Source organism: Candoia aspera, chromosome 3 (genome assembly GCF_035149785.1).
Source record: "Candoia aspera isolate rCanAsp1 chromosome 3, rCanAsp1.hap2, whole genome shotgun sequence".
NCBI lineage: Eukaryota > Metazoa > Chordata > Lepidosauria > Squamata > Boidae > Candoia > Candoia aspera.
In genome coordinates this window covers 19,781,264-19,794,273 of record NC_086155.1, presented here as the reverse complement: position 1 = coordinate 19,794,273, position 13,010 = coordinate 19,781,264, and the positions used below count along the sequence as shown (strand labels likewise).

The following is a 13,010-nucleotide window of genomic DNA, read 5'->3' as shown; positions in this document are numbered from 1 at the left end:
TGTTGTATGCAGGTGACATAGTAATCCTATCACAAACATGAATCGGACTCAAATGAGCCACGAGCGCTCTGGCCAGTTACTGCTCTGAAGAAGCTTTTGAAATCAACTATAGCAAGACTAAAATTTTGGTCTTTGCAAAGAGTCCTAAACTGCACATCTGGAGGATAAACAGCCAGAACATTGAACAAGTTAAATCCTTTAAATATCTGGATATGGTTTTTCATAGCTCTACTAAACGCAGTGCGCACCAAAGCTATGTTATACAAAACGCTCAAAAAACACTGGCAGCAATCCAATCCTTTCATTTTACTGAAGTTATACTCAGCTAAGGCCCGCACCCAATTACACTTTGGTGCTCAGCTAGGACCCTATCCTTCTTTCACACCATTGGAAACGATTCAATCCAAATTCTTAAGGGCCATATTTCAGGTACCTCCCTGTACCCCAAATGTAGTATTAAGGAGGGAAGCAGGGTTACCTAAAGTTGAAACAGGTGCATGGACTTGTATTATAGCACATTGGCTAAAACTACTGTTTTTCCCTACGGGTTTGGGTTCTTTCCTTTCTAAGGATAATTATAAATCAGTATGGTCCAGGACCATCTCACAAAAATTACAACATCTTGGCTTTTCTAGTGAGGCACTCCTAATGATGGGCTATGAGCGTGCACTTAGCGAATTCAAGCAGCGTATCAAAGACGTGGAAATCCAGCAGGACCAGTCAGCTTTGCCTAAGAGTGTTTTTTTGGGCGATCAAGCCTTTTCTTTTAAGCCAGCGAGATACCTAAATCATATAACTGTCTCCAAATTTTGGAGGGCACTTACTTTGGCACGCTGTAATGTGCTTCCCACAGCAGTTTTGGAGGGCCACTACAAAAAAGTCCCATATGAGTTGAGACTGTGCCCCTGTCGACAAGGGGCTATTGAAACTATAGAACATGTCCTGCTATACTGTATTCTTTATAAGGATTCACGAACCCATTTAATAACCCCTTATTTGATAAAATATCCAGGAAATTCTGATCTCTTTTATGTTCAGTTGTTGCTATCTGATCAGACTGATTTAGTTTCCCTGAACGTAGCTAAATTTTGCCATACTGTCTGCAAATTAGGCAGACCTCGACTGCCCATTGATGACTCTATTAATCTGTATATATATTATCATGTTTTGTTCATTTCATTTATTTTTAATTTATTTTTAATGTATTTTAACGTATTTCAATGTATTTCCTTTTTTTTTTTTTAATTGTAATTCTGGTCTGTGACCGTATTAAAGATTGATTGGAACTATGCATTTCAGAACAAAGAACTCAATAACAAAAACAGCTGAAGAGAAGATTGTAGGCATTTCTTTGTAGGGTCTTTGGTCCAAGCATTAACTGTGCATGATAGCCATCTATGGCAAGCACTGAACATGTAATTACTCATATAGATTGCCTGTAGTAATGATTCTTGCAATTCAGCTTAATGCAGGAATTGGGCACCAAATTAGCCTTTTTTAAAAACAATAGATCCAGGCTATTGTTAAAAAAAACCCAAAGAGCTCAACTTTGGAGGGTTATGATCTGCTCTTCCATATACTGAAGGAAGTGGAGCAGAAGTTTGCTTTATGTACAAAGATTGCAAGTACACTTTCCTAATCATCTAGTCACTGAGTGATAGATGTCCTTTACTTGAATAATGGTGATGATTTATTAAATCTGTATGCTTCCAAACCTTAATTCACAGTGGCTTACAAGATAAAAATATCATAAAACATCCATAGTAAATAAGACTTTACAATAAAATTTCATGAATCAAATGCTGATTTAGAGGCTGTTCAGACATGTTGTTGTTTATTTGTTTAGTCGCTTCCGACTCTTCGTGACTTCATGGACCAGCCCACGCCAGAGCTTCCTGTTGGTCGTCAACACCCCCAGCTTCCTCAGGGACGAATCCATCACCTCTAGAATATCACCTATCCATCTTGCCCTTGGTCGGCCCCTCTTCCTTTTGCCTTCCACTCTCCCTAGCATCAACATCTTCTCCAGGGTGTCCTGTCTTCTCATTATGTGGCCAACGTATTTCAGTTTTGCCTTGAATATCATTCCCTCAAGTGAGCAGTCTGGCTTTATTTCCTGGAGTATGGACTGGTTTGATCTTCTGGCAGTCCAAGGCACTCTCAGAATTTTCCTCCAACACCACAGTTCAAAAGCATCTATCTTCCTCCTCTCAGCCTTCCTTATGGTCCAGCTCTTGCAGCCATATGTTACTACGGGGAACACCATTGCTTAACTATGCGGATCTTTGTGGTCAGTGTGATGTCTCTGCTCTTAACTATTTTATCGAGATTGGTCATTGCTCTTCTCCCAAGGATTAAGCGTCTTCTGATTTCCTGACGGCAGTCAGCAGCTGCAGTAATCTTCGCACCTAGAAATACAAAGTCTTTCACTGCTTCTACATTTTCTCCCTCTATTTGCCAGTTATCAATCAAGCTGGTTGCCATAATCTTGGTTTTTTTGAGGTTTAGCTGCAAGCCAGCTTTTGCACTTTCTTCTTTCACCTTCATCATAAGGCTCCTCAGTTCCTCTTCGCTTTCAGCCATCAAAGTGGTATCATCTGCATATCTGAGATCGTTAATGTTTCTTCCAGAGATTTTAATTCCAGCCTTGGATTCCTCAAGCCCAGCATGTCGCATGATGTGTTTTGCGTACAAGTTGAATAGGTAGGGTGAGAGTATACAGCCCTGCCGTACTCCTTTCCCAATCTTAAACCAGTCCGTTGTTCCATGGTCTGTTCTTATTGTTGCTACTTGGTCGTTATACAGATTCTTCAGGAGGCAGACAAGATGACTTGGTATCCCCGTACCACTAAAAACGTGCCACAATTTGTTATGGTCCACACAGTCAAAGGCTTTAGAATAGTCAATATAACAGAAATAGATGTTTTTCTGAAACTCCCTGGCTTTTTCCATTATCCAGTGGATATTGGCAATTTGGTCCCTAGTTCCTCTGCCTTTTCTAAACCCAGCTTGTACATCTGGCAATTCTCGCTCCATGAATTGCTGAAGTCTACCTTGCAGGATCTTGAGCATTACCTTATTGGCATGTGAAATGAGTGCCACTGTTTGATAGTTTGAACAGTCTTTAGTGTTTCCCTTTTTTGGTATGGGGATATAAGTTGATTTTTTCCAATCTGATCTCTTCTTCTTCTGTTAGGTCCTTGCCATCTTTGTTTTTGATCATACCCATTTTTGCCTGGAATTTACCTCCAATGTTTCTAATTTTCTGGAAGAGGTCTCTTGTCCTTCCTATTCTATTGTCTTCTTCCACTTCCACGCATTGCTTGTTTAAAAATAATTCCTTATCTCTTCTGGCTAACCTCTGGAATTTTGCATTTAATTGGGCATATCTCCCCCTATCAGTGTTGCCTTTTGCTTTCCTTCTTTCTTGGGCTACTTCTAGTGTCTCAGCAGACAGCCATTTTGCCTTCTTGGTTTTCTCTTTCTTTGGGATGTATTTTGTTGCCGCCTCCTGAACAATGTTGCGAACGTCTGTCCATAGTTCTTCCGGGACCCTATCTACTAAGTCCAGTCCCTTAAATCGATTCTTCACCTCCACTGCATATTCCTTAGGAATATTAGTGAGCTCATATCTAGCTGATCTGTGGGTCTTCCCTAATCTCTTTAGTCTGATCCTAAATTGTGCAAGAAGAAGTTCGTGATCTGAAGTACAGTCAGCTCCAGGTCTTGTTTTTACCGACTGTATAGATGTCCGCCACCTTTGTCTGCAAAGGATGTAGTCAATCTGATTTCGGTGTTGTCCATCTGGTGAAGTCCATGTATAAAGCCATCTCTTAGGTTGTTGGAAGAGAGTGTTTGTTCTGCAGAGTGAGTTGTCTTGGCAAAATTCTATCAGCCTATGTCCTGCTTCGTTTTGTTCTCCCAGGCCATGCTTACCTGTAATTCCAGGTGTCATTTGACTGCCCACCTTAGCATTCCAGTCTCCTGTGATGAAAATAACATCTCTTTTAGGTGTGTTGTCCAGTAGGTGCTCCAGATCCTCATAGAACTGCTCTACTTCAGCTTCTTCAGCATCTGTGGTTGGGGCATATATTTGGATCACTGTGATGTTAGTTGGCTTGCCCTGAATTCGAACTGAGATCATTCTGTCATTTTTTGGATTGTATCCAAGCACTGCTTTAGCCACTTTACTATTAATTATGAAGGCTACTCCATTTCTTCTTTGGTCCTCTTGTCCACAGTAGTAGATCTGGTGGTCATTTGATATGAAGTGGCCCATTCCAGTCCATTTCAGTTCACTGACACCCAAATTGTCTATCTTTAATCTTGACATCTCATCAATAACCACATCCAATTTGCCCTGGCTCATAGATCTTACATTCCAGGTTCCAATGGTGTGTTGATCCTTAGAACATCGGATTTGCCGTTCACCACCAGCACCGTCAGCTGCTAGCCGTCCTTTCGGCTTTTAGCTAGCTGCGTCATCACATCTGGGGCTAGTTGAACTCATCCTCTGTTCCTCCCTAGTAGCATTTTGACCATCTTCTGACCTGGGGGTCTCATCTTCCAATGGTATCCCGACATATCTCTGGTTGTACTGATCCATTTAGTTTTCACGGCAAGAATACTGGGGTGGGTTGCCATTACCTTCCCCAGGGATCGCATTTAGTCTGACCTCTCTGTCATGACCTCCCTGTCTTTGGTGGCCCTTCACAGTTTAGCTCATGGCATCATTGAGGTGCTCAAGCTCCAGCACCACGACAAGGTAACGATCCCTTGCTGAAGTGTTCAGACATAGTCCTTCTGTTTTCAATAACACACGCCTATGTAGCTGGACACTGTTTGAGTGTGGCACCCTTGGCAATTTCACTTCAGGTTGAATGGGCAGCTGATCTACAGTGGTGCTTAAAAGTTTGTCAACTCTTTCAAAATTATTTAATATTTCTTCATAAATATGATCCAAAATATGATCTGTTCTCCACACAAGTCCTAAAACTAGATAAAGAGAATCCAATTAAATAAATTAATTTATACTTGTTCATTTATTTATTGAGGAAAATGATCCAAAACTATGTATTTGTGTGTGGCAAAAGTATGTGAACCTTTGCTTTCAGTAACTGTGTGACCCACGTGGGCAGCAGTAACTGCAGTTAAACATTTCTGAGAACTGTTGATCAGTCCTGCACACTGGCTTGGAGGAATTTTAGCCCATTCCTCCTTACAGAACAGCTTCAACTCAGGGATGTTGGTGGGCTTCCTCACATGAACTGCCCACTTCAGGTCCTTCGAAAACATTTCTATAGGATTAAGGTCAGGATTTGGCCATTCCAAAACTTTAACTTTATTCTGCTTTAACCATGTTTTGATCATACAACTTGTATGTTTTGGGTTGTTGTCTTGCTGCATGACCCACTTGCTCTTGAGCTTTAGTTCATGGACAGATACCCTGACATTTTCCTGTCGAATTTTCTGGTACAATTCAGAATTCATAGTTCCATCAGTGATGGCAAGCCATCTTGGTCCAGAAGCAGCAAAGCAGGCCCAAGCCATGATACTACTACCACCACAGGTAGGATAAGGTTCTTATGCTGGAATGTGGTGTTTGCCTTCTGTCAAAAATAATGCTTAGTATTCAAGCCCAAAAGTTCTATTTTGGTCTTATCCGTCCACAGAACATTCTTCCAGTAGCCTTCTGATTTATCCATGTGGTCTTTTCCAAATTGTAAATGGGCAGCAGTATTCTTTTTGGAGAGTAGTGGCTTTCTCCTTGCAACCCTGCCATGCACAGCATTGTTGTTCAGTGCCCAGTGGTAGTTTCATGAACATTGACATTCACCAATGCAAGAGAGGCTTTTATTTCCTTAGACATTACTCTGGGGTTCTTTGAGACTTCCTGGAGTATGACATGCTCTTCTTGTGATCTTGGTTGGTTGACCATTCCTGGGAAGGGTAACAGTGGTGTTGAACTGCCTCCATTTGTACATGATGTGCCTGAGTCTGTGGAATCTACACTCTTTGGAAATAGTTTTGTAACCTTTTCCAGAGTGATGAGTATCAACAACTGTTTTTCAGAGGTCCTCAGAAATCTCTTTTGTTTGAACCATGACAGACTTCCACATCCCTGTGTTGTGAAGATCAGACTTTGATAGTGAATTACCAGAATTCTGTTCTTTAAATAAGTCAGGATCTCCCACACTCAAACCTATCATCCTATTGTTTGAAACACCTGACTCTAAGTTCCCCTTCAAATGAATTGATAATCCTAGAGATTTACATACTTTTACCACACACAAATATGTAGCTTTGGATCATTTTCCTTAATAAATAACAAGTATAATGATTTGAATCATTTATTTAATTGGGTTCTCTTTATCTAGTTTTAGGACTTGTGTGGAGAATAGATAATCTTTCAGGTCATATTTATGCAGAAATCTTGAAAATTCAAAGGGCTCCACACATTTTTAAGCACCACTGTATCAGAAAGATCCAATTGTTCAGCATGTTAGAGTAGTAGTATGTAGTTGCAGCCCTCAACCATATGGGATTGTGGGTATAATTTTGAAAAGGAGAACATGGTCTTCTTCAAGAGCTGAAATTCAATAGATTAGAGGAGAACCAGGCTGGGGTAGGTTGGTCTCAGAGATGCCTTTTCAAATCCTGGCATTTTTTTCCTGCAAGCATTACCATATTTTCCGTATTGAAAGAGAATATTGTTTATGAGGAAATCAATAACTACAATCTATAGTTAAGCACTGACTATTGTCTTTGGGTCTGTTAACTAGTATTAGCTTGCCTATTGTTGGCCTAGTGGAAACAACTTTCAAAGTGCCCCTTCTCTTTATATATACTATGTTGCTTTTCTGATAAAGGGACAAATGTAACTGGGAGGACAATTATTTTGTAATTTCTAGGGTTTGGGTTTTTTATTTACAATAGGAAAATATGGATTTGGCATCTCATACAGTGGTGTGATTGATCAGGCTTATGTGAAAGCACCACAGGAATTCCAGTGCAAATACAAAACTCCTGAATAAGCAGTCCAAGTCCAGGTCTTTCAAGGGTGCTCAGCTGTCCCCACCTTTGAAGTGTAGTGTGAAAATATTGCATATGCGCATTCAGGTACTTTTGTACTCATGCAGTTCAGCCAAAAGATTGAGCTACTCCTGGCAGCTGGCCCAACTCATGTTGTTGAACTGTACAACTGTACCCAAGCTTCCAGTCTGAATCATTACTTACCATGCTTTCCCATTCTTGTACTGCAGAACAATGCTGATAATTTATTGATTGGGTTGCAATTAGTAACAGTTTGAGGAAAAATGTAAAATTATACGTAAGTATATCTGATTGTGATTTTTTTCCCCCCTCAGGTATCATGGCTATCTTGTTTTCTGGCATTGTAATGTCTCACTATACCCATCATAATCTTTCTCCGGTTACACAGATCCTAATGCAGCAGACACTGAGAACTGTTGCATTCATGTGTGGTATGTGCTATCTATTGTTTGGACTCTTACTATCAAAAGACACTTTTCCTGATTATCCTAACAACTTTTTCAGTGGCAATCTGTGGGTTAGTACACAAGTGAATGTCCATTGCCTATACTGTAACTAGCTTCTGTGAATTAGTAGTAGTATTTTCCACACATTTTTATCCTGCCAGTTGACCAAGAGCTATGGGCAGTGGAGTTGAGGGTTAATCTGTACTGCAGTCATTAAACTGTTATTGACCAATTCAAATCATCCAGTGAGCTTCATGATTTGCCAGAACATTAAAGCCAGCCCTCATACATTTACTTCATTCATTGCTCTGGTCATGACTGAGTAAGAAATGAAACGTTGATTTCATTCCATATTGTTACCAACGCATTACTTTCTGCTGGAAAAGCTGACCCATTGTCATCAAGTAATCAAACACTGTTTGTGCCAATGAATTGCATATAATAGTATGTTTTCTTTTTATTACAATGTTAAGGCAAAGATATGGCAGTAGGTTAACATATGAGCATACGGATAAAATCAAAGATTTTTCTAGCTCAAGGATAAGGGAACTTGCAACCTTCTGGATGTTGCTGAACAACAGCCCCAACTACCCCAGTCAATAATGAAAAGTTGGGAAGGGTAGTTCAGCAACGTCTGCAAGATTGGGGAGTACTGGTCTGAAAGATGCCTATTCAGTTCCTGGCATCTTTTTCCTGCAAGCAGTGACTCATTCTCAAGTTCTCCATCACTAACCTAGTCTAATGTCTTAGATGCTCCTGACCAGATAAATGTATTTAAAAATAAGTTTTGAAGGCTGCAGCACATGGCTTCTCTGTATCTCAGCAGGTGGCAGTACCTTGCTTTCTTTGCTTGGGCTCAGAAGGAGATTTTACATTACAGCTTGGTATATGACTACTCAGGCATCACTAGGCCCCATTTAATCCAGGAGGACTCCCAACTAAACAGGCATACCATTGCGGCCTTAATCATTACCATTTGTAGTCATTGATCTATTTCTTGTGATTTCAAAGTCATTCAAGGGTGTGAATTGTGGATAGGAGGAAGCAGAGATGTTTCTATAACTGTGGGAGCATTTCTTCTCCACAGTTCTCAGAACAGACCTACTAATATGGAGTCTGCCAAGCAGTAAAGTCACCTTTACTGACAAGGGGGATAAAATGCGCTGTAAATCTTTTCCTCCCTTCCCCTCCAGGCTCCGGCTAAGTCTTGCCACAAGATTGATAACAAAATAGATCTCTTTGACGCTTTTCTCCCCTCCAGGCTACTTTTAGATGATAGAGAGGCAACATGCCTTCATTTCCATTAAAACATTTTGGATATCAGGAAGCTATTTGGGGAGAAAAAAAAATTACAGGCAATAAATTCATGTGGAGTTAATATGATTCTCTGTACCCTGTCCCTTCTTAGGTGGCATTAGTTTTTAAATATATTTATTATTTGAAAGATATGAAGCTAAATACAGTATTAATTATAGGGACAGAGGTGAAAGAGACAGATCCATTTCCTGTTTTCTTTCACAACAGCCAGCTAGATACTACCAGGAGACGCACAATCAGAACGGTTTGCCTCCTCATTAGGTGTGCCTCTTGTCTTTGAACATCGATATTCCACTGAGCTATTAAAGCTGAATTAATACCAAATCTGAATGCTGCTTTCTGATGTTTAAAGCACAGAGACACAGAAGGTTGAACATCTGTTAAGAGAGGAGAAGAGGAAATAGCTGGGGGAAACAGAAGATCCTGAAAAAGTATCTTGCTGGCAAGACAAATCATACTGCAGTGTTTTGTTGCAGGCCCAATTATCATGGTTAACCAGTTACTGGTAGACCTACATGTTGTGTGTATGTGTTCAGTCTCTTTAAAAAAAAAAGTCTGGGCTCCATTGCTCAATCTTGTGCAGTGAATGCTAGGTCTTAATAGAACCCCGTTGAAGAAGTCAGGCTTCTGTTGGACTAGACCCAGACCCACTGAAAGTCATAATCCAGCGAAAGAGGAGTTTCCTAGTCCTTCCTTTTCTTCTTTGGAAGAAGATGGGAGCAGTGTATCAGAACATCTTGAATACATTTCTTTCTTTTTTTCTTTTTCTGTACCATCTAGGCATATAAGACTACATCTGCATCAAACGTTTCTTTTGAAATTCTGAAGTTTAAAAAACATAGGGACTTGAATGTCCAGTGTGGTACTCTGTGATTACTCATTTCTGTTTTTTCTCTTTCAGAAACATGTGTTTTTGCATTTCTGGGCTTGTCAATTTTTAGCTTTCCTCACAAGTTTGAAATGTCCTTTGTCATCTGGTGCATAGTAGGTATCAAAACATATTAGTTTATTTGTTCCACCTGACCCCAGTCTGGCAAGACAGCGTATATAATGTGTGACAGAGGACTGCAATTTATTTATTATTGCAATAATTTGTATGCTGCCTACTCAGTGGAATCTAGCTGGATTACAGTATTAAAAACAATGCAATATGTATGTATAATAACATCACAGATTAAACTATCTCTTCCTTCACTGTAGCCAGTTGCATTCCAAAGGACCTATGAAAATAACTCTTATAAGTCAAGTTAGGCTCTTCTGGGAGAGCCAATGGGTGCATAGGATATTCCTTGGCCATTGGACACTGTCCTCACAGCAAAAAATGATTATAGGTCTGTTCTGAGATTAAAGGGTTTATACACTATATAATATCCATTCTTATCCTGAAATCAGGATGTCAATTGATTTGCATAGCAATCTTAAACCTTAACTTAAGAGAAGGGTTATCCTCCTTATAACTCTGGTGAGACTGAACTCTGCATGCATCCTTATAACAACATTTCATGGTCTTAAAAGACACTACCAAATTCTTTCTGACTTTTAGCTACCGTAGACTAGCACCACTCTTCTCCTAGCATGTAACTATTCAGTGAACTCAGTTCTGACTCAGTTATAAGGCAGCTTTGTATTTCCACTTTGTTTATTATTCATTCTGAGGCAGCCAAGGCTAGAAAGAAAGGCCTCAGTGAGAGGAGCTAAACTGCTAGTGGAGTGTAAGCACTATCTTGTAGGATCAGGCCAATGTTAATTTGGTCTAGCATCCTTCTTCCAGGATTACCCAGTCAGGAATTTCTGTAAACTCATAAGTAATGCATAATAGTGATGATATATTTTGTTTGTCCTATTTGATCGATTTATTGATTGTTTCAATTTATATAGCCACCCATCTCAAATGCATGACTCTGGGCAGCTCACAGCAATTAAAACTATTATATATACACGCACACAAAATAAAGTATTTGGAATTAATGAAGTATTCCTTTTACTCCTTGAGCTGTATACAACCCGAGTGCTAGGAATTTGCTCCTTTTCTTCCCTCTCTTACACAGTATGCTCTCATGCATGTTTATTTGAGGGTTAAAACCTTCTCTTTTCATTTGTTCTCAGGTGAATTTGCAGTAGACTAGAGCCTTAGCTTAATAATTCCTTAACATCCTCTAAGCCAGTGGTTCCCAACCTTTTTGACACCAGAGACCGGTTTCGTGGAAGACAATTTTTCACTGGGGTGGGGTGGTTTCGGGATGATTCAAGCGCTTCCTCTTTTTCTCGATCTTTTATTCTTTTTTCTTCATGCCGTTTGGAGATAGCAGCCACTGGGCTTGCTTTCTCTGACAGGAGACGGAGCTCAGGCAGTAATGCAAGTGATGGGGAGCAGCTGTAAACACTCAGGCTGTAAATTTGCTTGCCCACCGCTCACCTCCTGCTGTGCGGCCTGGTTCCTAACAGGCCACAGACCAGTACCAGTGTCATGAGTAAGGATGGCGAGCAGGGGGCTCCCATCCAGACTGTTAAGCGCATGCGTAGCACTGAGGAATTGGTCAGCCATTCAAAGAGACACAGATCGGGACCGCCTTAACCTTTGGGGTTTATATGTCTGGGTTTTTCCCACGCTTCTTCAGTTTGTTAGGATTCCTGTTATGTACTAGCAATAAACATTAGAGACCAGTTCCTTGTCTCAGCGTGTTTCCTGGCTGTTAGGACAACCGGTCTGCAGCCCGGAGGTTGGGGACCCCTGCTCTAAGCATTCTCTCATAGTCAGAAGCAGTTAAAAAGTAGCAAATTGATGGCTTGTGCCTCCCCTTCCAAATGGGATAAAGATAAACATATGTACATAGGGGATGCAACACATCTGATAAAGGAAAAATGGGTATATTACTGAGCTCAACTCATAAAAAGAGTCCTGTTGGATCAGACCAAAGGGCTACCTAAGCTAGCATTCTGTGTTCGTATTGGCCCTAGATGCTGAAAGGAGACCCATGAGGAAATTTTGAATCCCAATCCCCATTTTCCCATTGTTACTTCCCAGCAACTGATATTAAAAGCTTAAATTTGTTTCTTTTTGACAGGTACTTGTCCTTTTTGGAAGAGCAGTCAATATTTTCCCCCTCTCTTATCTGCTTAATTTCTTCCGTGATCACAAGATCACTCCCAAAATGATGTTCATCATGTGGTTTAGTGGTAAGCTCTTGCCATTTTAACTCTGGAGTATTGTTCTGCATAGCACCATAATAGTAATTGAGTCTTCAGAAAGTCATGGAAAACTATATGCCGGGTCTCTGCATGAGAAACTTACATTTTATCTAGGTAAAGGGTAAAGGTTTCCCTTGACATGAAGTCTAGTCGTGTCCGACTCTAGGGGGCGGTGCTCATCTCCGTTTCAAAGCCGAAGAGCCAGTGTTTGTCCGTAGACATGATTGATTGATATTTCCCACTGTTCAAAGGAATTGTCCCCAACTGGTCAGAAAAAGTAAGTTTGGGGCAGGGATAAATCTTTCAGTGATGATTTCTAATTCTGTATTGGATATTTTGCATGGAATAGGAAGTAGTTCAGCTTTCCCCAACGTGGTGTTATCTAGATGTGTTGTGACAGCAACTTCTAGATTTTCCCAGTAGCGCCCTGGCTGGGAATTCAGAGTTTCAAGCCCAAGATATATGGGGGTTCAAGGGTGGGAAAAGCCTGATGAGAGTGACTTCTGGTCTCAGATGGAACTTTTGTCCCAGGTCATGTATGGGCATCTGACCACCCATCAGCCACATGTTGTCTTTAAAGGCCGCTTACCAAGCCCACTGTCATTCTTCTCTAGTTCCTCCTTACGCATTGATACTATGTGTAAGGATACATGAGTTTCCTCACAGGTCTTCTCCAGCATGCAGAAACCTAATACACCTCTTGACAGGCAGTTAGGAACTCAATTTAAATGGAGAAAATGCTGCCTGGGGGCCATATCATCTCTGCATGTATGTGTCAGTATATTTGCGTGTGTATATATAAGTGTATTTCCAGTCCATTGCTGATTGCCACATGGAGCCATTGGGGCAGAAAGACTGCCCATCCCTGGAGAAAATAGATCTTGGGTATAGAAGGAACAAAAGTCTTAATGCAGTACAAGGCAATCTCATATGACTAAAATTTCAGCAGTGATGAGACCAAGTGGAGGAATGAATGGTTACAAAGGTAGCATTGGCATAGCTTTG

General features: G+C 40.6%; 1 protein-coding gene across 1 annotated transcript in view; it reads left to right on the top strand.

Annotated features, from left to right (window-relative positions):
• Nucleotides 1-13,010, top strand: part of SLC9A8 (solute carrier family 9 member A8) — a 73,641-nt gene that overhangs the window by 54,377 nt on the left and 6,254 nt on the right. The window contains exons 11-13 of the mRNA XM_063297076.1: nt 7,368-7,484; nt 9,718-9,800; nt 11,882-11,993. Coding sequence (XP_063153146.1) covers nt 7,368-7,484; nt 9,718-9,800; nt 11,882-11,993 — 312 coding nt within the window. The remainder of the gene's footprint in view (nt 1-7,367; nt 7,485-9,717; nt 9,801-11,881; nt 11,994-13,010) is intronic.